The 21,612-nt window shown below is 43.2% G+C and overlaps 3 protein-coding genes across 4 annotated transcripts; 1 reads left to right on the forward strand and 2 right to left on the reverse strand.

Annotated features, from left to right (window-relative positions):
- Positions 1-4,641: 4,641 nt before the first annotated feature.
- TOPORS (TOP1 binding arginine/serine rich protein, E3 ubiquitin ligase) lies at positions 4,642-14,076 on the reverse strand. The gene is made up of 2 exons (XM_032787441.2): positions 13,888-14,076; positions 4,642-8,212 (listed from the first exon to the last, which is right to left on the reverse strand). The coding sequence occupies exons 1-2, from the start codon at positions 14,074-14,076 to the stop codon at positions 5,171-5,173; spliced, it is 3,231 nt and encodes a 1,076-aa protein (XP_032643332.1). The 3' UTR covers positions 4,642-5,170.
- A 293-nt stretch (positions 14,077-14,369) lies between these two features.
- SMIM27 (small integral membrane protein 27) lies at positions 14,370-16,944 on the forward strand. Its single transcript, XM_032787443.2, has 2 exons — positions 14,370-14,486; positions 15,147-16,944. Exons 1-2 carry the CDS (start codon positions 14,400-14,402, stop codon positions 15,255-15,257), a joined length of 198 nt encoding a protein of 65 aa, XP_032643334.1. The 5' UTR covers positions 14,370-14,399; the 3' UTR covers positions 15,258-16,944.
- NDUFB6 (NADH:ubiquinone oxidoreductase subunit B6) lies at positions 16,761-20,186 on the reverse strand. 2 transcript variants are annotated; one of them, XM_032787442.2, is made up of 4 exons: positions 19,871-20,172; positions 19,487-19,579; positions 17,317-17,361; positions 16,761-16,916 (listed from the first exon to the last, which is right to left on the reverse strand). In XM_032787442.2, exons 1-4 carry the CDS (start codon positions 20,048-20,050, stop codon positions 16,848-16,850), a joined length of 387 nt encoding a protein of 128 aa, XP_032643333.1. In that variant the 5' UTR covers positions 20,051-20,172; the 3' UTR covers positions 16,761-16,847. The 2 variants fall into 2 exon arrangements, with proteins under 2 accessions (XP_032643333.1, XP_074923477.1); XM_075067376.1 differs by lacking the exon at positions 17,317-17,361 and having other exon boundaries at positions 19,871-20,186.
- Between the last annotated feature and the right edge of the window lie 1,426 nt (positions 20,187-21,612).

Raw genomic sequence — 21,612 nt, forward strand, 5'->3', positions numbered from 1 at the left:
AGAGATAGCTCAGTGGTTTGAGCACTGGCCTGCTAAACCCAGGGTTGTGAGCTCAATCCTTGAGGGGGCCATTTGGGGATTGGTCCTGCTTTGAGCAGGGGAGTTGGACTAGATGATCTGAGGTCTCTTCCAACCCTGATTATTCTATGCCATACCTGAATTTTGGAGCTTAACTTTAAATACAATGTGTTAAAAGAAAAGATGTCTTATCCTTGCTTCTATTCATCTTGAAACATGGTTTCTGTGACATCCTATAAATAGAGCATCCATATTTGTTCTGATAATTCAGAATGACTAGCATGTTTCTCTCACCAACAGAAGTTGGTCCACTAAGAGAGATTCCCTCACCTGCTTTATGTCTCTGTTTACATAATTACCAAGGTAAGCCACAAGATCACTTGTGTAATAATACCACCAGGTAACCCAAAAAGTGCATTTCTAAGAGGGTCTGCATTTCCAGAGCTGTAAATACAAGATTTCAGTCTTAACTCAAAAAAAAAAAAAAATCTGAAATCTGTATTATGTTCATTTAGAAAGTTCATAAGCAAAAATATTTTCAATTCATTTGCCCATCACAACCGAATATTAAAAAAATTAATAGGGTTCACATTCCAGTTTATGCACTTGATTTGTTTTCCATACATGGAGAGCAGTCAATAAGAGCTTTTAATAAAACTGAAAACTTAATAGCATTGACAGGGTTTAAATAGTTTCCTCTTAGAAAATAAGCATTCCCCCTGCATCTCAGCACTTGTGCACCAAACAAGTTACTCTTGGTTACACTTGCAGCTGTAGAGCGCTTGAAGTTAAACCTGCCTTCAGAGAGCGCACCAGGGAAAATGCTGCAGTCTGTCCACACTGAGAGCTGAAAGTGCACTGGTGTGGCCACATTAGCAGCACTTGCACCTGTATTGGGAGCGATGCATTATGGGCAGCTATCCCAGTGTTCAAGTGGCTGCAACATGCTTTTCAAATGGAGGTGGAGTGTGACAGGGAGTGTGGGGGGACAGAGTGTGTTTCGGGGTGCTGAGTGTGTCAGCAGCCTGTCTTGTAAGTTCAGACCCTCCTCCCCCCACCCTCTCTCTCACTCAAAGCAAACATTAGCTGCTTTTTTCTTCGGAGCAGCCAGCACTCAGAATCAGAGCCCTCTCTCTCACTCAGAGCAAACATTAGCTGTTTGTTTTTTTCTCAGACCAGATAAACAGCCAGCACTCCGAAACGGGAGCATTGAAAGGGCACTTTAGTCCTGAGTTCACAACAAAGACAAGAGAGGCCACTTCAGTTAAGGAGATTACAGGATGGTTCCGGAGGTAACGTTACTTCTTGTTTACACTGGCATTGAAGCGTTCCACCCAATACAACCCCTGTTAATCCTCTAGTGGAGTACCAGGAGCGCTCCAGCCAGGGAGTCAGAGCACTCTACGGGTCTTACCAGTGTGGACAGGGATTAAGGTAGAGCTCAGAGGTTTTATTGCGGTATAATGTGCAAGTGTAGCCAAGGCTTCTATGTTTCAGTCTGCTTCTGACTCCAAACCTCTACTGAAATGCCATTGCTGCAGACATCTCATTCCTTCCCGCTTTCTTCTTGCCCTCTTCATTACCGTCCTTCTCCTACTGCATCCAACTCCAGCCCTTCATCCTCACAAAAACCTGACATCCTCACCTACATCTCTATACTTATTTCTTGCTCCCCTTCCCTTACTCTCCTACTCTTGGCTAGTTTACTGTCCTTATCCTTGGAAACGTTTAGTTCTTGCTCTCTATCATACACTCCTTTGTCTCCTCCTGTCAGCGTTTCTTCCAGGAAACTTCACCATTTAAACAAACAAAAAACAACAACCCCTGACTTCTCAAAATCCTCCCTTACTACTACTGTTGTGTCTTGCTTTTTCCTATCCTAAACTCCATTGTCTGAGGAATGCATCTTACTCTCTATTAAAGCACTATGTAACCTATGGCAGTAAATAAATCTACCATTTAATTTAATCAGATTTATAAAATACATATAGGCACTCCCCTCCTAAGCTCTGGGCACTTTCTCCATGTCAATGAGAGGTGTGTATTTTAAATGATTAATGAGATCACTGGAACCACTATCAGTACAAAATGCAGTAGTTCACTTGCTTAATACAGCTGGGGAAGGTCAGCAGCACTCAGTTTTTTTAGCATATACAGTGCACCTAGGAGAGATGATAGGACAAATTATTAGCTAAAAACCTTCACTGCTACAATCACAAGCAGTAAAAACCATTTTTAATCAGAAGTACTGACAAATCAGAGTGAATTATTCTATCACTTTAGATCTAAGTCATTAAGACTACTGTCACTTAAAAAAAGATGCTGCAACAGGGTAATCAGAATATGAATTTATAGTAAGACTGCATTATAGTTTGACCTTTTTTTGTGGGTTAATCACATATACATCGGAAATGTCTGTACCTCTTGTTACAGGCAGCACCTAAATTACTATAACTAAAAGAAAAAGCTGTTTACTTTGTGTATTTGCTGGCACTTTCTGTACTGCCAGTCATTCCCTCACATTTATGTTGGTGTTTCACAAAGCAACAAGGGAGAAATACAATAATCAGGAAAAACAGGTTAAAAATTAAAAAAAAACTCATGAATGGAGCAATTTCACTACAGTGAAATTGGTTCATTTTTCATGAAACAAAAAAAAAATTCTGACCAATAGGAATTTACAAAGAACTTTCATACACAGATTGTTTCAAATATTGAAAGGCAATTTCTGGATAACAGAATTTAGAAACTCATCAGCTGGGAGAGAGAAATTTACAAGTCTACTTACCTTACTGTTTTTTTTCCAGGCTACAGCTTAGTGTAGCAGTTTTTTTCTTTTGTGACGGCAGAATAATGGACTTTTAAAAATAAAAAAATTGTTCTTCCACAGACACAGTGATAACTACTGGGCTTTAGACTTTCAACATTTATCAGTGAAAAAGGGAAAGATCCCTGCTATTTGAAACACATATATATTTCTAAGTCTGGGGTTCTCAAACAGGGTCACGAGATTATTATGAGGGGGTTGCAAGCTGTCATCCCCCGTGCATGGCGGGGCTGCGGGCTCTCAGTCCCTGCCAGCAGGGCTCTGGGTATCAGTGCCCAACACTGACAGCCAGTGCAAGCACTGCTGGTGAGGACGCACATCACTGACAGGAGCTAGTGTGGTCATATAAAACTGGTTTAGTTACTGCAGCGGCTGCAAGTTGACATAACTTAAGTTAATTTTGTTCTGTAGTATAAACATGCCCTCAGTCTGCTGTGAAAAGTGATACTGACAAAGTTTCTTTGTGCCCCCCACCCAGTATTAAACGGCAACTATTTAAAAAAATTACTTTTCTGGTTATAACAATAATTTGCTAAAAATGTGTTCTAGTCTTAATTTAAAAGCAGTGAGAAAAGGTAAATTTGTCTTAAACAAGTGTTATAAATTTAACATTTAAAATCGTGTTAAATACAAAAATGTTATTAATTGGTAAGCAGGGGGGTGGGGAATCACACTTGGAGGTTTGCTGTGTGAAAGGGATTGTCAATACAAAATGTTTGAGAATCACTGTTATAAGTAATTAAACTGCCTAAAGTGTGGCTTCTACTTGTTGTTACACCTCAGTCATGTCAGAAAGCCATTTAAACAATGGCAGGGTCTAGAGAAAAAAAAATCTGACTAAGCTTGAAGTCAAGCAGCTGTGTTCAATTATATACCCACACTGTCTTTTGATCATCTGAGAAAGGTGATGATACAGCTAAATAATAGCCCTCTAGCATTCTGCAGTTTAGGTACAGAGGAAGCAGGAGAAAAAAAAAACAAAAAAACAACTAGAAAGACATTATTGGATTAGCTCTTACACTTAGAGTATGTGCCTACACCGCAATAAAAGATTTGTGGGCACCAGGTCTCATAGACCAGGTCAATTGATTTGGTCTCACAAGGCCCAGGCTGCAGGGCTAAAAACTGCAGCGTAGGTATTCAGGCTTTGACTGGAGCCCGAGTGCTGAAACCTGGTGAAGAGGGAAGGTCTGAGCTCAGGCTCCAGCCTGAGCCCCAATGTCTATACTGCTATTTTTAGCCCCACAGCCTGAGCACAAGTCAGCTGAGGGTATGTCTACATTACCCGCCGTATCGGTGGGCAGCGATCAATCCAGCAGGGATCAATTAATCACGTCTAGTCTACACACAATAAATCGATCCCTGAGCGCTCTCTGGTTGACTCCTGTACTCCATCCCCGCAAGAGGCACAGGCAGAGTCAATGGGGAAGCAGCAGCAGTTGACTTACCGCAGTGAAGAGACACAGTAAGTCAATCTAAGTACGTTGACTTCAGCTATGTTATTCACATAGCTGAAGTTGCGTAACTTATATCAATCCTCCACCCTCCAGTATACACCAGGGCTTAGACTCTGTGCTGGGTGTTTTTCTTTGCAGTGCATACCCTACAAGATTGAAGACGTGGAAAAAAATATGATGATGCACAGGTATGTGGTCTGCTAAACTTGTCATTTTACATGAACAGCTCAGATCCAGATTTTTTCTTAATGGTTTTCCATGCACAGTTTTAAGTTATACCAGACTTACAGACAAATGATATGCCTGGAAAGTACATATTACATTGTGTTCAAAATTTGATTTAAAATGTCTTATTGCTTTATTGGGACTCTCAAAGAATTTATGTTTACTTCAATGGCAGTCTGGTTCAACGTTTGTACAGAAGGCATTGACACCTTGTTGACAGAGGTCAAGCTAAACCATGCAGATTAAAATGATGGCAGAATTAAACAAAAATTTGTTTTGTGAATTATACATTTTTTCTTTTATAAAATAAAAACAGCAACCAGCAGAAAATAGATTTTCTGACTTCAGGTACTTTTTTTTCTTTTAAAAAAAGAACTTAGAAAGATTCTCTGGATATATTTTACACAATGTGAATACAGTATGGCTCTATGAAATTACAACTTCTAAAGGTTTATACACTTATTCTGAAAAAAATTAACAAACTACTAGCAACATTCTGTTGTCTTGGGACTTAAAAGTGCATAAATTCAGGAATTTTACACATTTCTCAGACACTTTTAAAAACAGTCTTACACACACAAACCACACCAGGTGTTTTCTTTTCAGGATTTCATTGTTTTAAAACAGTTCAGTGTAAAACTTGTTACATCTTTTTTTCTGGGGAGTCAAGCCAATATGATCTGTCAATAAGTCTCTTTGGCAGTCTTAATATCAAAGGTGGTCTCTCTGAACGCCCTACAAATGATGCTCTGGAAGAAGGCAACTGACTGGTTGATTCAGTTTGTATAGTTTCAGGATTGCTCGGTAGAGTTCCCATGTCAGATGCACCACTATTGTCTGCCACTGCAAGAGCCTGCTCATTTGATGTTTCCTGAAATTGGCGATCTACCTTTCCAGGGTCATCACCTAAGTCTCCCCTAGTGGTAGTAATACTGGAATCCTTGTCCAACAGTCGACTTTCACCATCTACTGTGTACTCATGCTTACAATCACTTGTTCCCAAGACAGGGGATGGAGTCTCATTTTCTCTCTCATTTAACTGGGTTGTGGTTGTCCAAGAGATACTACTGTCACACTCAGTATTTTCTTGTATTCCAGTCTCCTTATCACTATCACTGTCAATTGTAATCACAACTGGAGAAGAATGTGATGAGTTACTTGTGTGATGTCTCCTGTGTTTCTTCTTGTGCTTTTTCTTTTTCTTTTTGTGATGTCTGGTTGTGTCACTAGCTTTTCCTTCATAAATAATCTCTACACTTGGACTTCTTGACTTTTTTTTCCTCTTTTTATGTCTAGTCCCAATGCCTGCTTGGTTGTCTAAAAGACTGTCCTGATTTTTGTAGCAACCACTGTATTTTGACAAAGACTTCTGCAAGTCACTTCCTTTCCCTTCACAAGGGCTTGTTGCATTCTCTTTGTGTGCATTCTCCAAGTGGCGAGTTTTGTATTTCCTTTTTCCACCAGGCTTTTCATATCTCATTCTATCAGAAGCAGTCCGAGATCTATTACTGGATCGACTCCTTGATCTGCGTCTTTCATAGTAGTAATATCTGCTTTCATTGTGACCTCTCTGATTTCGAGTATTTGTCCTTTCAGAAAAGGACTGTATTCTGTACTCTGGACTAGCTGACTGCCTTGAATAATGAGCTCTGGCCTGAGTTCTCCTCCTGTATGAGGATTCATAGCCATCTCTGTCCATGTTTCTACTGTAAAAAGTGTACTCCCACTGGTATCTACTTTGGTAATTATCTCTTACATAATAATGATCACTGTCTCTGCTCCTTGATCTTCTTCTGCTATGATCATTACTCCGGGATCTTGACCTGCTTACATCTCTAGATATAGTGCTCTCACTACTTAGAGACACTGTCTGGCTTTTTCTAGATAAACTTATGTCTCGAGGTCTTGACCTCCTTTTCTCTCTTTTGCTCCTATGTCTGCTACTATCTCTGCTTCTTGACAGTCTACTTTTTAACCTCTCTTTGCTGTGATGTTTCCTCCTGGCTCTCTGGCCATGGCTGTCCCTGTTGCGAGAGTGCTGTGAATATGATTCTGAACTCCTTGATCTCCTCCTCCTGGATAATCTGTGGCTGCATGGAGAGCACACCCTATCCCTTCTTGTAGAGGAACTTTGTAAAGAGTCCTTTATAGACAAATCTTCTATTTTAGTTGTATCTTTCTCATTCTTTTTTGACTTCATCTTCTTATGCGAGGGAGAGGTGCTGCTTTTATGGCTATATTTACCATCCTTAGATACAGGAGAGCATGGCGATGACCACCCACTAGCATCACTGACACTAAAAACGTGAAACTGGATAGACTGTGGTTTCTTCACATCCTCGCTTTTCCCATCATCAACCGACTCCTCAGAGTCCGAGGACAGCTCAACAAGCTCTGGTGTTCTTTCAGCTAATGGCTTAACATACCCAACAATGACACAGTTGTCTGAAGAAGAATCAGTGTCACCATCTGGGGCTGCATTATCTTTTAACTGCTCTTGCAGTTCAGTTCCATTTCTACTAGGTTCTTCATCAGAAGTTTCTGAAGTAACCAAAGGAGAAGCCACGGCAACATGAACCTGCTCTGAGCTGGAATATGATGGCCCTGGAGTTTCATCATCCCAAGGTGCCCGATCAACACCAGTTGTGGATGCATTATGATCTGGTTCTTGCGAATCTGTCTCATCTGGAGATATTGTGATAACTGATGATTCTGACTGGCTTCCTTCTTCATATGAAGGAGCAGGACAATCATAATTGGCATGCTGGTCGTACGCCTCTATGTTAAAAGGACATCGGGCAAAGCTAATGAATTCATGTAAAAAGTGGTTAGTACGATGGAGCAAAAAAGGCTTTAAGTCATCAGAAAAGGCCTGACTCTCCAAATCATATCTAGTCACATTACTCATGATGATATGCTGTACAATATTGACTAGAGACCCATGGGCACCAAACAGGACTGTTAGCTCACGTTTCAGCCATGGAACTAATCTGTGAAGACAAGCGGGGTTCCGGCGGAAAAACTCAGCTGAAATGTCTCTATAACGACCACCATCTTGAATATTTCTAACACGCACACCAGAACGATACAGAGCTCTTCGGAAATTAATTATATCTTGTTCTTGAATTTGCCGCAGTGATCTACCCTCTGCACTAGCTTGTCTCCTTGATGCAAGCCGTCTAATCATCTGATGAATTCCCCCGTCTCTTTGCCCCACAGGTTGACCGGATAATCCTTCAAATAATATCCCATTATCTGGAGGTGACAGTGTTCTTCGAGAAGAGGAACTCCTTCGAGGATAAGCTGATGTATGACGTTCCCTTGTTAACGTAGTACGGTAACGAAATCTCCGCCCATCAGGGCTAGCAAAAGAGCCATTCTGCAAAGGCCTGAGTACGTACTCTTTGAAATCATCTTCAGCTCTCACTGTATGGAAGATCGAATGGAAAGGCTGTTTGCAGAGTGGACATTCAGCTTTGTTTTTTGACCACTCCTGTACACAACGAAAGCAGAACCTATGCAAGCAACGATCTAAATAGGCCACATTGTCAAATCTGTCCAAGCAGATTGGACATTTAGAGTCTGGAGATGTATCTGTTGGCATTGTCTGATGCCGCTTGCTTGTGCCAGCTTTAGGTGAAAAGCTGCTATCCACCGTAAACTCCTCAGTTGTTGATGTTATGTTCTACAAAAGAAAAATGAGGCAAAGATCAATAAAAGCTTTGCTAAACTTTTCCTGATCAAAAAGAAGTGATATGAAGGTGAACCAAAAACAAACAACTAAGCTTGTAACAGTTTTTTCTGAGAGTCGAAAATAAGGAATGAACAGCAGCAAACACTACTAACCCATCAGACCAGAAGAAATTGACATATAACTGCTTAAGTTATTAAACTCCCCCTGCAGTCTCTCCCCCCAGAAATTTAGGAAATATTAGTGGTTAAATAACATCCTAATGCAAACAGAGCAAAGGAATAACCGAAAGATACATGGGACCAGATGCTCATGTTATGTAAATTTGAGATTCTTCATTGAAGTGGAACTATCCTGATTTACACCATCTGAGAATCTGGCCTATTAGGGAGAAAATTGCCCAGAAGTCTTTATTTTTAAGTGTAGCTCCACATCTGTGTCCCAAAACATTTTAGATCAATACACAAGAGCAGGTTGGTTTACTATCCTATAGTCTGTTCAGTGGATTACCAAAATACACATTTTGGTTATTTATTTCTAAGCTTTGATGAGCCACAATTCTCAATAACTGGAAAAAAAAGGAAATCACTAATGTTAGAGTTAATCCCGTTCTTTCTGACTTTCAACTTCTTCTGTCTTTATTTTAGTGTTTGTTCTTCCCACCTTATAAGTATCTACTATTTTTTATTTTCCCTTATCCTTTTCCAGAAACCTCTGCAAGGTCAACAGCCAGTTTCCCTCTGCAGTCCTTCCATGTATAAAGCAACTTCTGGGATTGATGCAGACAAAATCTGACTGATTAATCAACTTTATTTTGCATAATGCTGCTATGGAAAATTGATTGGGATTGAATTATCCCCTAGTCAGTTTTACTCACAGCCAGTATTGCTTTGCTCAGGCACTACTTTGTTGGCCAATTGTTCACAGGCCAAGGTGTATCTGAATGAGTGAGACAAGTGGTGGGAAAGTATGGAGAAGCATTTATGTTTGTGACTGGCCACAAATCATTTTAAGATGCCTCAAATTCTTCTATGGATAGTCAGAGGAGATCACTGTTTCAGCAACACTTCTGCACTTGATTTTTATATCATGAAGCACATTACGGCAGATATATGTTGATGTCAGCAGAAGTCATTATTTTGGGCAAATACTTTTAAACAGGTACATTAAATAGGTTCTGACTTACCAATTACTGCATGTACACATAGCAAATTTGTTTAAAGTAACAAAGAACTTAAGAGCTTTTGCCTTTAAAAAAGCCCTGTGTTGCTGCGGTTTTTTGTTTGTTTGTTTTTTAAATACCAGTTTAAGGGTCACAGGCTTCCTAGAACAACCTTTACTAACATTCTGACATCACCAGCCAAGCAGACAACTTCATATATAAGCTCTAGGAATTCTAAGACGCTGCCACCTCCCAAGCTTCCTGTTTTGGGTGCAGGCTTTTATTTTTCAAATTATTATAACATTTTAGCGCAAAGGGTAAATAATTATAGTGGTTGATCTTTTCTACACTAGGGAGGGTATCATCAGTTGGCTATTTCCACAAAAGATCACGATGTTTCTCATAGTTGTTAGACTTCATATAACAGTGTATTTTTTTTTATTTTTTCAAAAGTGGTTAATTCTCTAGTGTCTGATCAAGCTGATCATCCTATTAACTCTATTATTATTTTTGGTCTCTATACTACTGCCAGTAATCATGATCTAATGAAGTATGTTACTGATGTAGCTAATACTACACACACAAAAACTATAGTACAATAATATTAAGGTTGCAAAGTGAAGTATTCAAAAGTTAGGAAATGCCAGAATTAATTCAGCCCCTTTGTGCATACGCATTTTGATATAGTCTTTAATTACCAGTCCAAATTCCCAACCCCTTCTGTCATAAACAGATAGCTAAGGGTTAATGTTTCTTTTACCTGTAAAGGGTTAGAAAAGGGAACCAAACACCTGACAAGAGGACCAATCAGGAAACTGGATTTTTCAAAGCTTAAGGGAGGGAATTTGCAGGGTTTCTTGGTCTTGGTCTTTGTCTGTTCTGTGCTCTCTCAGCTATGAGAGGGTCTATTTCCAGTCATTCTAATCTTCTGTTTCCCAGTTGTAAGTACAACGTTAGACAAGTATAGTCTATTTAAATTTTTACTGTATGTGCTCTGTGTATCTGGTGGGGAAGTCTTTACGTGATTGGTATAAGTACTTTGAATTGTTTTTTCTTGAGGTCAAGCTGTTTATCCCTTTTCTATTGTTTATTTCATTTTCTACAGTAAAAGCTCCTGTCTCATTACCATTAGGTTCAGAGGAACTGTATTCTAATTCCTGTTCTTTCTTTTCTTAGTTAAGTTTTTTTTGAAGACCTGTTGATTTTTTTCTAAGTTGACCCACCAGGAAATGGTGGGAGAAAGAAGAAGGGGGGGAAAGACTGGCTGCTGTGTTTAACTCTCTAGTGTCCAGGCGGGAGAAGTTATGGGGAAGCGAGAGAGATATCTTTTCTGTCTTGGTCTGTTGGTGTCTCGTTTGTGGAAGGAGAAGAGCATCTTCTGGGTGTGTGATGTAAAGAGGTTGTGATCAGTAACCCGGTTAGCAGAGAGGAAATTGGTCGGAGAAGGTGGGGGATGTTTAATTTTCTTTGTGGAACTCGGGCATCTGGAGTCTGGGGTGCCCAGGAAGTTTGGGGAGAGGGGGGGGGGGGGGGGGGGGGGGGGGGGGGGGGGGGGGGGGGGGTCCAGGGGCCACGACACTGGAATTTTTGGCTGGTGGCAGCGATATCAAATCTAAGCTGGTAATTAAGCTTAGAGGAGTTTATGCTAGCTTCTCAGGTTATGAACGCTAAGGTTCAAATCTGAGTAGGAAAGCTATGATACCTTCCAACTAACTTCTGGATCCTAATCTGATCTTAGTCTAAATTGCCCTCTCTCACACCAGCTCCTTGTTCCAATTTCCTTACCTAGTTTGTTTCAGTCTAACCCCTAACTGCTTGCCCAGAAAGTTCTCATCCACCCCACCACCCCCACCCCTTATCCTACCTCAGTTGCCTTCCCTTCCCCAAACAGTCTGCTTGCCCAAACAGTGCCAGCCTCCCACTCACCACACCCCTAGGCTCCTTAACCCAACTTATATACATTCTCCATAGGGTTGCCAACTGTCTAATCACACAAACCCAAACACCTTTGCCCCACCCCCGGCCCCTTCCCCAAAGCCATACCCCATCCCATCCCTTCTCCAAGGCCCCACTCCAGTTCCCCTCTCTCTGTAGCTCTCTCCCCTCACCCCACTCTCACCCATTCTCACCAGGATGAGACAGGAGATTGGGGTGCAGGCTATGGGCAGGAACGTAGGGCCAAGGGGTTTGGCGTGTGGAAGGGGGCTCTGGGCTGAGCCTGGGGCAGGGGATTGGGGTGCGGACTCTAGGAAGGCGTTTGGGTGGAGGAGGGGGCTGGGGCAGGCATTTGGGGTGTGGAATGGGGTGAGGGCTCTGGGCAAGCAGCGCTTACCTCGGTTGGCTCATGGAAGCAGAAACATGTCCAGCAGCGGCTCCTAGGCTCAGAGGCGTCCAGGCGGCTCTGCACACTGCCCCTGCCTGAAGGAACCACCCCCACAGCTCCTAGTGGTAATGGGTCCCAGTTCCCAGCCAATGGGAGCTGCAGAGTTGGCGATCAGGGTGGGGGCAGCACGCTGACACCCCCTGGCCACAGCTCTGCCTAGAAGCCACAGCCATGCCAGCCAGGAGTGGTGCAGAGCCAGGGCAGGTAGGGTGCCTGCCGTAGCCCCACTGCACCCCCAGACTTTCAGTAGTCTAAAATCTCCCGAATTGGCTTCAGTAGCCTCCGGGAGATCGAGCCCAATTCCAGGAGACTCCTGGCTAAATCTACTTCTCTCTGCCCACTCAGGACTGGTTCTTCAAACCCACCACATTTGAGTCAGGCTGCTCTTCCTCCAAATTCCTGGACACAAGCAGAGGGAGCACTGACAGCACAGGAGTTACAGTCTCCTTGCTCTCAGTCCCTGGTTTTCCAACAGCCAGCAGCAGCAATTGCAAGTGAAGTCCTACTTAGCCCCCGAGGCCCTGACTACAGCATGCATCTTCCAAACAATCTTCAGTTTCAGTATTTAGTTGCCAAACTCGTTAAGTCTCTACTGAGCATGTATGAACAGAGAATTTTCAAAAGCTTATAACTTGTGCATATTTGAGCCTTCCCCTTATTCCCCCATAACATCAAGGGAATCCCTTGCCAAAATTTCAAAGCATGAAGGCACTACAGCTTCTCAACAAAATAAAACAATTTTTATTAATATGGGCAAAATAAGTCTTCCCTAATCTTGATCTTAGAAACAGATGAACCATTTTTGCTGAAATTATTTAGCCCAATTAATTGACATTTTGCAATGTGAAAGCAGTAGGGGAGAGGGGGGAGAGTGTGTGTGTCAGGCACTCATAATTATAGATGGTTCTCGACCTATAATATAACTAGACAAGAACTCAGATAACTCAGTTGATACATGAGCCAACATATAATCCAAGTTATTTATCAACAGCTGTACAGACTCAGCAATGCTCAGAGAAGAAAATTGTACTCTGTCAGTAATTCAGCTGTAACAACTCTAAAAGTTGGTTTTCTGACCATAAACATAACTTTAATATGTTATGCATAACAATTTGTATACAGTTCAACTGTTGCAAACATGTGAACAGATGTACTATAAAAACATTAAGAATTGTTTTTTTTTTTAAACAAGACAAGCTGAGAATCAAAGTGTATACAAAGCTGTGGGCATCAACTTCATTTCTGAACATTGAATTATCTCCCCCAGACTGAGAATTTCAAATTCAAAGTATTTCTAATTCGTCTATCATTGTTATATTATGGACTGGAGTGTGTCCTTCTAAATTTTCAGGTTTTAAGTGAATGAGAAACATGAAATCTTGGACAACTGACTTGATAAGTCTCACTGTGGTCATGTACAATTGGGCTCAGTGTTTCTATTTAGAACAGTTATTTGACCCGTTTTGAAAATAGAAAGTATGTCCAAGTGATGGGAACTCTATTACTCCCTATAGGAAGCGTACCTTGAGACAGCTGGTAACTAACAAATACTGTTCATGGCTGTCAAACTCGCCATATAGACAGTTCAACTAATCTGTCATAGCGGCTCAGCCTACCATTAAGGTAACGAGTGGCAGGAGGCTGCAAAGTGTCTGTAAGTTCACGCTCTCTACACACAGATCTAACACAAGTCGGGCAGAATCCAGCCGGCCCAGGAGCGCTGGGCAGGGTTGCCGGAGTACTCTGTGCTCAGTCTCCCCAGCTCCTGCTGATCCGAACTCCTGTCCCTGCAAGAGCTCAGAGGATGGGGAGGGGCTACTGACAACTCACCTGTTGAATCACAAGGCACCCGGCACTCAGATCCTGGCTTTTTACCTGTACCTCGCAGGAAGGTGCAAGATCTGAACCCGATGAGCAGGGGAGGGAGCATTTCCCGAACCAGCCTAACAGACTCCTGACAAGCCCAGGCACCCTCCCGCCTCACAGACCCGAGCGCCCCACGGACCCGCTGCTCTCACTCCCAACCCCCCACTCCGCCATTTCCCCCTGCCCGAGCGAAAGCAACGGAGACCTGGCCCGGCAAGGGCGCGGCCGCTCCCGAGTCCTGCCGCCCGGCTCACTCACAGCGGTGCCGCTGTCCGGTGCGGCCGGTTCGCCCTCCACGCGGGGCTGCCCGGTGTCCGCGGCTTTGAGTCTCTGACGGCGGCAGCGGGCGGGGCCCGAGCCGGGGCCCGCGCGCGGCTCTTCGTTCCTGTGACGAAGGCGGCGGCGGCGGCGCCCCCGCTCTGTGAGGTAATTCAGCGGGTCACTCATTGAAGCCGTCTGCCCGCGGCTGGGCCCGGAGAGTGACCAGTGGCCACCCGCCCTCTACACAACGAGATGGCCGGACCCAGGGCAAGACCGACGCCCCGCAAGGGCTGCTGGGAGCGGAAAAGACTTGTTCGGAACTCCACGATTTACGCAACCTCCAAGGGGGCCGAACAGCGAGCACGTGACCTGGACGCCATCTTGACTCCGGGCGACATCGCCCTGAGATACTTCACTACCCGCTAATACAGCTCGCTTTGCGCAGCGTATGCGCTTCCAGGCCCAACCAAAGATGGTGGCTCGGAGCGCGCGCCCGTCTAGCTGTCTCCATGGTGATCTCCCCTTGCCGTGCCCCACGCACGCGCCGCACCATGGCGCCGCTGGGCCGCCGTGCCCGGGACTGGCTTTACTCGCTGGTAGGTGCCCCCGCCGTCCCTCGGGGAGGGACGCGCCTACACCACCCCCTCCCCGGCGCAGAGCGGGGACGGCTGCGGTCTGCTCCCGGGCGGGCCTGGTCTGTTAAAGGCGTGTAGCAAAGCCTCCGCTCTCGGGTTCCGGCGGTCCCTAGCCCCTCCCGGGGGGGAAACGGACCGCAGCCCTGCGTGGCCAGCAGGTACCTTCTACCCGCCTCCTGCGGGACAAACCAGGGACGCAGTTACCCTCCGCACCGCGCATTTCACCTACTTCCCTCAAACCTTCGATTCCAGGGCCTCGGAGGGGTTAGGAAGCCAGAGATCCATCTTCCTGTGAAGCACTGAATGCCATGGCTCAGAGCCAGAAAATATCATGCTAACTATGCCAGTCCTGTCCCCACCATTACCCTATATAATCAGTATTTCATTAGTGTCTGGATTGGATACCTAAACTTTTAGGCCAGGGCTGGTAACTGATGATCATTTGCAAATAGTTTAAATTTAAGATCAGTATTCAATAGAGGTAAACATTTATAGTGGTAAAAAGAACTGGAGTACTCCTGTTCTTTTTGTGGATACAGACCAACAGGCTGCTACTCTGAAATTTATATTAGTAATGCACAATACCTACCTCTCCAAACATTATATATTTTCTTCTAACAGATTCTTCTCACCATTGTATTACTTTCATGGGGATATGTTATTTATGCAACACGAATAGCAGCTCAGTGGCAACTTGAGAAGGACTTCCCTGATCAAATGCTGAATTTTTAAAGGAACCAGTACAGATGGACAGCATCTGGCTTTTCACACCTGAATACACTTAAAACCAAATTTGAGGACAGAAAAGATTATTTCCAGACTAATGGTTTGAGAAGTTATGACCTGACCACATAATTTAAGTTTAATAGTGGCAGAAGGCTTCAAGAAAAAAAATCAAGCTTCCTGCACAATTAAAAGGAGCAACAGAAATACAGGCAATGCATGTTGTGTGACACTGAGTTTTCTTAATAAACAAATACAGAAAATGAGCACCAGACTAAGAAGCAGCCAAGGAAGAAATGTACACCAAGTTTATGTTCAGTTGGTTTGCTGAATGTCTTCTCTTTTACAGACCTCTTTGCTAAAGATTTTGTAATGTTTAAAATATGATACACCTGTTTAAGTCCAATGACATGGCAGTAAGTAACATTATTTAAAGGTGATTCAACATTTTCCTTCAGTTCACCTTAATAGTATTTGGCCCTCAAATAGTCTTACTCAGCAACAACTTATCCATATCAACTCTTTCCTATTAATATTGATTATGGTAAAGTTTTTCATTGATGGATTAAGCAAGTGTAACTGCAACAGCCTCAGCCAAGTTGTGTTTAGAGGTCTGCAGATGTGCCTGGCATCTTAGCTGTGCCTAGCAAAGTGCTAGTCACAAATGTCACAGTGACATAGATCACACTATCTTCTAGTGATATGGTGTGCTGACCTTCAGGAATAGTCAGGTCCAGGGTGGCTGAGGCATTTTGGAATACTGCTAGTCAATGAAGTGGATCAAGTATTTGAAATAGGGTTAGTTTCTGAAAGGAACAAGTATTCATAGAAATGTGAGTACAAATCACTATTTGTCACAGTTTGTTTCTATTTACTCATCTTATTTTGCTGTTGATTCATACATTTAAAGCTATCATTGTTTTACCAAACTCTTCTCATATAGGTCATTTTGCAAAAAAAAAAAAAAAAAAAGAATTGTAAGATTTTGTAGTTTATAAACTTTACAATATTGCTTGAGTATTCAGAGTTCTGGTAGGACTTCCACAATAAATGAAACAAAGAGGCTATGTAAACTAAAACTAATATCTTATTAAAACTATTTCTCAATAGTATCTGACTTAAAAGTGGGACAGTTACTTTTCCAAAAATGCTTTCTAAATTTTACTGCACTTGTGCATTACCTGCTGAGCTGATTTGTTTTTTTTTGTTTGTTTGTTTTTTTGCTGTATCTTCCCTGTTTGGTTAAATGCAAATACATGACTAGAGATATATAATTGGTTGCTAAAATGGATGAAATGCAGATAATCTGATAAATGCCTGTTAGCACAAGATTGTATTACTACTAGAACATTGGACTGAAAGCCTCCTACCAGAGTCCATTTCATACAGTCAATCATGAACATTTTGTTACTATGTGAGTAACTTCCTTAACTTGCCTTGCATTAAAGAAAAGTCTGGAAATGGTCTTTGCTATTCCTACTATACCTAGAAGGAAATAAGATAACATGAGAGTCTCCTGAAAGAAACTTTATTGTTTTATATAAATATCTGGAAATATTTAACACATTTTTATAGGAACAAAGCTGGAGTTTATAACCTTCAGTGATGACCGGTAGGCTCTTCTTCCATTGGTGGGATTATTTCTCCTGTCTCTAGAATTTTGTCACCCTAATGAAATCAAAAATATTATGGTGAATATTTTGTCATGGGTCATACTACTGTCTAAAATATATAATATGCAAGTGCATAAAAGTACCATTATTTTTATGAGACAATATGGGTGAGGCAATCTCTTTTAATTGAACCAACTTCTGTTGGCGAAACAAGCTTTCAAGGGAATATTACCCATTCTGAATAAAATACTGATGCTTCTAAAGGTCTATATCACATTGTTTCCCTTAGTCAGTATTTACATTGCTGTACCAATTGCCCAAAGTACTGAATAGTTACTTTAATTTTATGCCCTGTACCACTGCTGCCCTCACATACCCACCACTCCCTTCCCATTTGTTTTCTTTATCCATGAGGCCGACATATTATAAGAAAATATTAATTTTAATTAACTCACTGGGAATACTTTGGGCTTCACTTCAATAATACCATATGGCATTTTCTGCAATAAAAAACAGATTAGTCAGGATAAGCTTTCTGAAAGATGGCTGATTAGAAAAAGCTGTTTTCCATATTTCCATACAGGTAAAGCATTGAATACAATTAATAGTAAGCAGCTCCAGCTTCTCTCCACTAGGTTACTCTAAGGCCTGGTCTACACTACACTGTTAAACCGATTTTAACAGCGTTAAATCGATTTAACGCTGCACCCGTCCACACTACATTGCTCTTTATATCGATTTAAAGGGCTCTTTAAATCGATTTCTGTACTCCTACAAAATGAGAGGAGTAACGCTAAAATTGATATTACTATATCGGATTAGGGTTAGTGTGGACGCAAATCGATGTTATTGGCCTCATTATTTTACAGTAGCTACCCACAGTGCACCGCTCCAGAAATCGACACTAGCCTCGGACCATGGACGCACACCACGGAATTAATGTGCCTAGTGTGGACGCGCACAATCGACTTTATAATATCTGTTTTATAAAATCAGTTTAAGCTAATTTGAATTTATCCTGTAGTGTAGACGTAGCCTTAGTTTAAAACCAGAAGTATACAGAACAAAAACACCTCAAACGGGACAAGTCTTCAAAATACTTTATAAATGAAATGTCTCTCCCTCGCTAAAGATCCACAGGCAATGGCCTAATAAGAGTGTTCACTGAATCGTGGTGCAATGATCATGTTATTACTTCTTCAGGAGAGCAGTGAGTTTTATTCTGTCAGTGACTAGTAAGGAAGCAGGAGTGAGCAAGACCAGGGTACAAGTCAGCTACAAACAAAACTCAAATCAACCTCTTAATCATCAAGGCTTATGCAGTTTGAACTAACCTTGTCTGACCAAATATATAGATGAAGCAACATAAAATTGTCCAAACATAAGGGGGCTGGCTACTCTGCAAACATTCATTACAACATGTAGCTCTCCCTATGTGGGTTGTGGAAAAACTTGGTTTTCCCCAGAATAAACTAAATGCAACTTAATGGATTTTTCCATTCTCAACTGTCACTTTGAAATATTTATGTAAGTATTTCCAAGTTTTCTGATGCTAAAAATGTTAGCTTTCCAAGACTGGAAATCAAGCCTAACTATTGTAGAAAAGTTAAATGGGAAATGAATAACCTTGACAGTCTCATTAAAACTAAGAGAACATATGTTACAGAACAGCCTAAAGTGAAGGATACTGAATGGAGTCATTGGTGACTAGAGGGAGGCACAGGTACTCAGTGAAATCACCCGTCACTGGATGTTGACAGAGGGAACATATTAAGTTATAAACTGATGGGAGCCACAATGTTGCAGCTGAGTAGGGGATATTGCGGGTTGTGGGCTATAGTGAACATGTATGTCAGGGCTACTGGCATGTGTGTTGAGGATAGGGAATGGTGGTTGGAGTTTATGTGGGATGTGAGGAGCATTCAGAGGTCTGTGTGGGGTGGGATATATATATGGGTGAGGGAGCTTTGCTGGCTAATTTACTGCAGTTGGAGGGGGGGCAATTCTTAAGTATACAGGGCCCCAAAATTCTTTAATCCAAGCCTATTCATAAGGCATTTTTTCTTATTTTAACTGTAGAATCAATACTGCAGGCCAGTGATTAACATTCAGTGCTTAATCCCAGTGCATATATTTTGCTCAGTGGGCCTATAGATAAAAACAGTGTCAAGAAACAAGCAACTGAATAGACTGAAGGAGGGTTGTTTTTTTAAAAAAAGAAAAAATGTAAGCCTGATCAATATTAAGCAGCAAGAAACAAAACAGTTGTGTTCATCTCAAGAAGTACAGAAATTTGTTTCTCTGCATAGTGTGCCAACAAATGACACTTGTCTACTGATGTGGAAAACTAGAAGCTCTGAATAGTTTTTTAGTCCTGCAAGTGAAACATTTTCAACACCACTAAAGCGTACCCAGACAAAAATAAAGCAAAAGAATTCTCAGGTGCAATCACCCTTAACTTTTTACTTGATGGCAGATCACAGGTGGTGTGTTTTTTGTAGTATGGGCTTTCTTTTAAGGAGAAAAAGTGGAAGTGTTTCCAGCGAAGGGAAGTCAATGGTATTTGCAGGGTCCACCATATATACCTTCTACACCCAAATACAACATGCAGGTTTCTATACTTACCATTACATGATATTTGACATAGTAGTGAACAATCCAGGCAGGAATAAGTATCCCAGTTAAAGTAAATACACAACCTTTGTACAACTTGAAAGTCTGGAAATAAAAGTAAATGAGATTTAGTGTTATTTTTCCTTACATTTTAGTATATACAAGCCCCCACTTCAACCTTTAAATACCAGCTTTGCTTTTAAATTTCTAGTTATTTTTAAGTGAAGTTAGTATTCAATAGGGCTGGCTGGATAAGCTTTAGTCTCTGGGCTTATTTATTCACAGAAGAAGCCTCCAGCAGGGTCGGGTGGGGGCTTGGGGATCCCTCTGGTCAAGGCTGTTCCGGGGTGGGAACGCCTCAGCAGGGCAGGGTTGGGGCACCCGGGCCTCGCTGACCTGCAGCCGCCAGAAGGAGCCCGGCTGCAGGAAGCGCTCCCAGAAGCTGGCCACTGGCCCGAGTTTCGGCGGGGGCAGGACGGGCTCGCGCGGACTCAGCTCCTGGTCCTTGAGCCAGCGGCGCCGCAGGGCGCGCAGCTGCTGCAGCCGCAGCTTCTCGTCGGGGGAGTAGCCAGTCATCCCGAGCCCCGAGACGGCCGCGCGCCACTCGCCCGGCGCCGAAAACGCGACCTTCCCGAGGACAGGACACACCGCAAGGGGCGCGCTCTGCCGGCGTCACCACACACACTCCCTAGTGCGCAGGGAGAAAAGCAGTCTATGCGCTTCTCCGACGCCGGAAGCGGAGACTCGGTGCTTCCGGTAACGTGCTGTGTCAATCACAGACGCTATTAGGAAGGGATAAATGTTTTCCGCCCCCTGCTGCTGGGAGGCCGAATCCACAAAGACAGGTTGGCGCCACTGAGCGCGCATGCGTAGAGCTGAATGGGGGAAGGGGCTGAAGACTGGTGCCGAGGGTTGCCGACTCTCTATTTGCGGAAGACTGAACACCTTTGTCACACCTTTGCCCCGCCTCTGCCCTGCCCGTTTTCTGAGGCCACGCCCCCTCCCCGTCACTCACTCTCCCCCACCCTCACTCACTGTCACCTGTTGGCAGGGTTGGATTAACAGAGGGGCTCTAGGGGCTGCACATAAGGTGACCAGACAGCAAAAGTGAAAAATCAGATTGGGGGATGGGGGGCAATAGGACCCTATATAAGAAAAAGACCCAAAAATTGGGGCTGTCCCTCTAAAATTAGGACAGCTGGTCACCCTAGTTGCAGCCCAGAGCCTTGGGCCAAGGGGGGCCCCCCACAAAAATAAATCCATAATTAAATACAATTCAATGGTAGCAACCTGTCAATCGCGATCAACTGGTCAGTCCTTGACCCTCTGCCAGTCAATTGCAATCTCCAGGGCGCTAAAAGTCCAGCAGCAGCAGGGCTCAAGCAGGCTGCGTGCATGTGGTGTCCCTGCGCTACTCCCGGACCAGCAGGGGGCGCTGCAGCTTCACCCCATCACCAGCCTTGCACACCCATACTCATTGTCAGCCATTGGACCCCCCACTCACCGCTGGTAGGTGGCCAGATAGTGAACAGGGATCTGGCCGCAGCAGGACCCACCAGTGTTGATGTGGGAAGAGACAGAAAATATGGGACAATTTGCCCATTTGTAAGAAAGTCAGGACACCTGTGGGAGAGCTTAAATATGGGACTGTTCCTTTAAAAACAGGACATCTGGTCACGCTAGCCAGGGATGGAGGAGAAGCTGGGGGCAGTTAAAGGCTGGTGCATGGGGAGGGGATGGTAACAGCTGGTGTATGGGGAAGGGGTTAGTGAGGAAACTGGTGAGAACTGGGAATGCCAGACAGAACATTTCCCTTTGAAAGATGCAGAATCTAAACATTTCGCGGGAATTTGTTGACTTCTCCCCAAATTGGGGGCAGACCAGAGCATCTGGTGCAGAAACAGGCCTGAGTTCACCTCCCTGAGCTGTTAACAGCCAAAGCAGCAGGACACAGTGTGCTCCATGTAACATCACACCCAGAAACTTACACAAAAAAGACATTAAGGTTGCAAAGTCAAGCATTCACCAGTGCAGCAATTCTATATTTAAACCTTTGCAACCTTCATTCAGCTCTCTTGGGGATCATGGTGCAGGTTTTAATTGCATCATCACATGCTATATTTCACACCGGAGCCCTG

Source organism: Chelonoidis abingdonii, chromosome 6 (genome assembly GCF_003597395.2).
Source record: "Chelonoidis abingdonii isolate Lonesome George chromosome 6, CheloAbing_2.0, whole genome shotgun sequence".
NCBI lineage: Eukaryota > Metazoa > Chordata > Testudines > Testudinidae > Chelonoidis > Chelonoidis abingdonii.

Bases quoted from the DNA above. Each gene is read 5' to 3' on its own strand.
- SMIM27 (XM_032787443.2), top strand. From the start codon at position 14,400: ATGGTGATCTCCCCTTGCCGTGCCCCACGCACGCGCCGCACCATGGCG. The intron at 14,487-15,146 runs GTAGGTGCCCCC...TTCTTCTAACAG, and splicing joins GGGACTGGCTTTACTCGCTG to ATTCTTCTCACCATTGTATT.
- TOPORS (XM_032787441.2), bottom strand. From the start codon at position 14,076: ATGAGTGACCCGCTGAATTACCTCACAGAGCGGGGGCGCCGCCGCCGC. The intron at 8,213-13,887 runs GTGAGTGAGCCG...TTTCTTTTGTAG, and splicing joins CACCGGACAGCGGCACCGCT to AACATAACATCAACAACTGA.
- NDUFB6 (XM_032787442.2), bottom strand. From the start codon at position 20,050: ATGACTGGCTACTCCCCCGACGAGAAGCTGCGGCTGCAGCAGCTGCGC. The intron at 17,362-19,486 runs GTAAGTATAGAA...TTTTTATTGCAG, and splicing joins ATGTCAAATATCATGTAATG to AAAATGCCATATGGTATTAT. The intron at 16,917-17,316 runs GTGAGTTAATTA...TGATTTCATTAG, and splicing joins TGAAGCCCAAAGTATTCCCA to GGTGACAAAATTCTAGAGAC.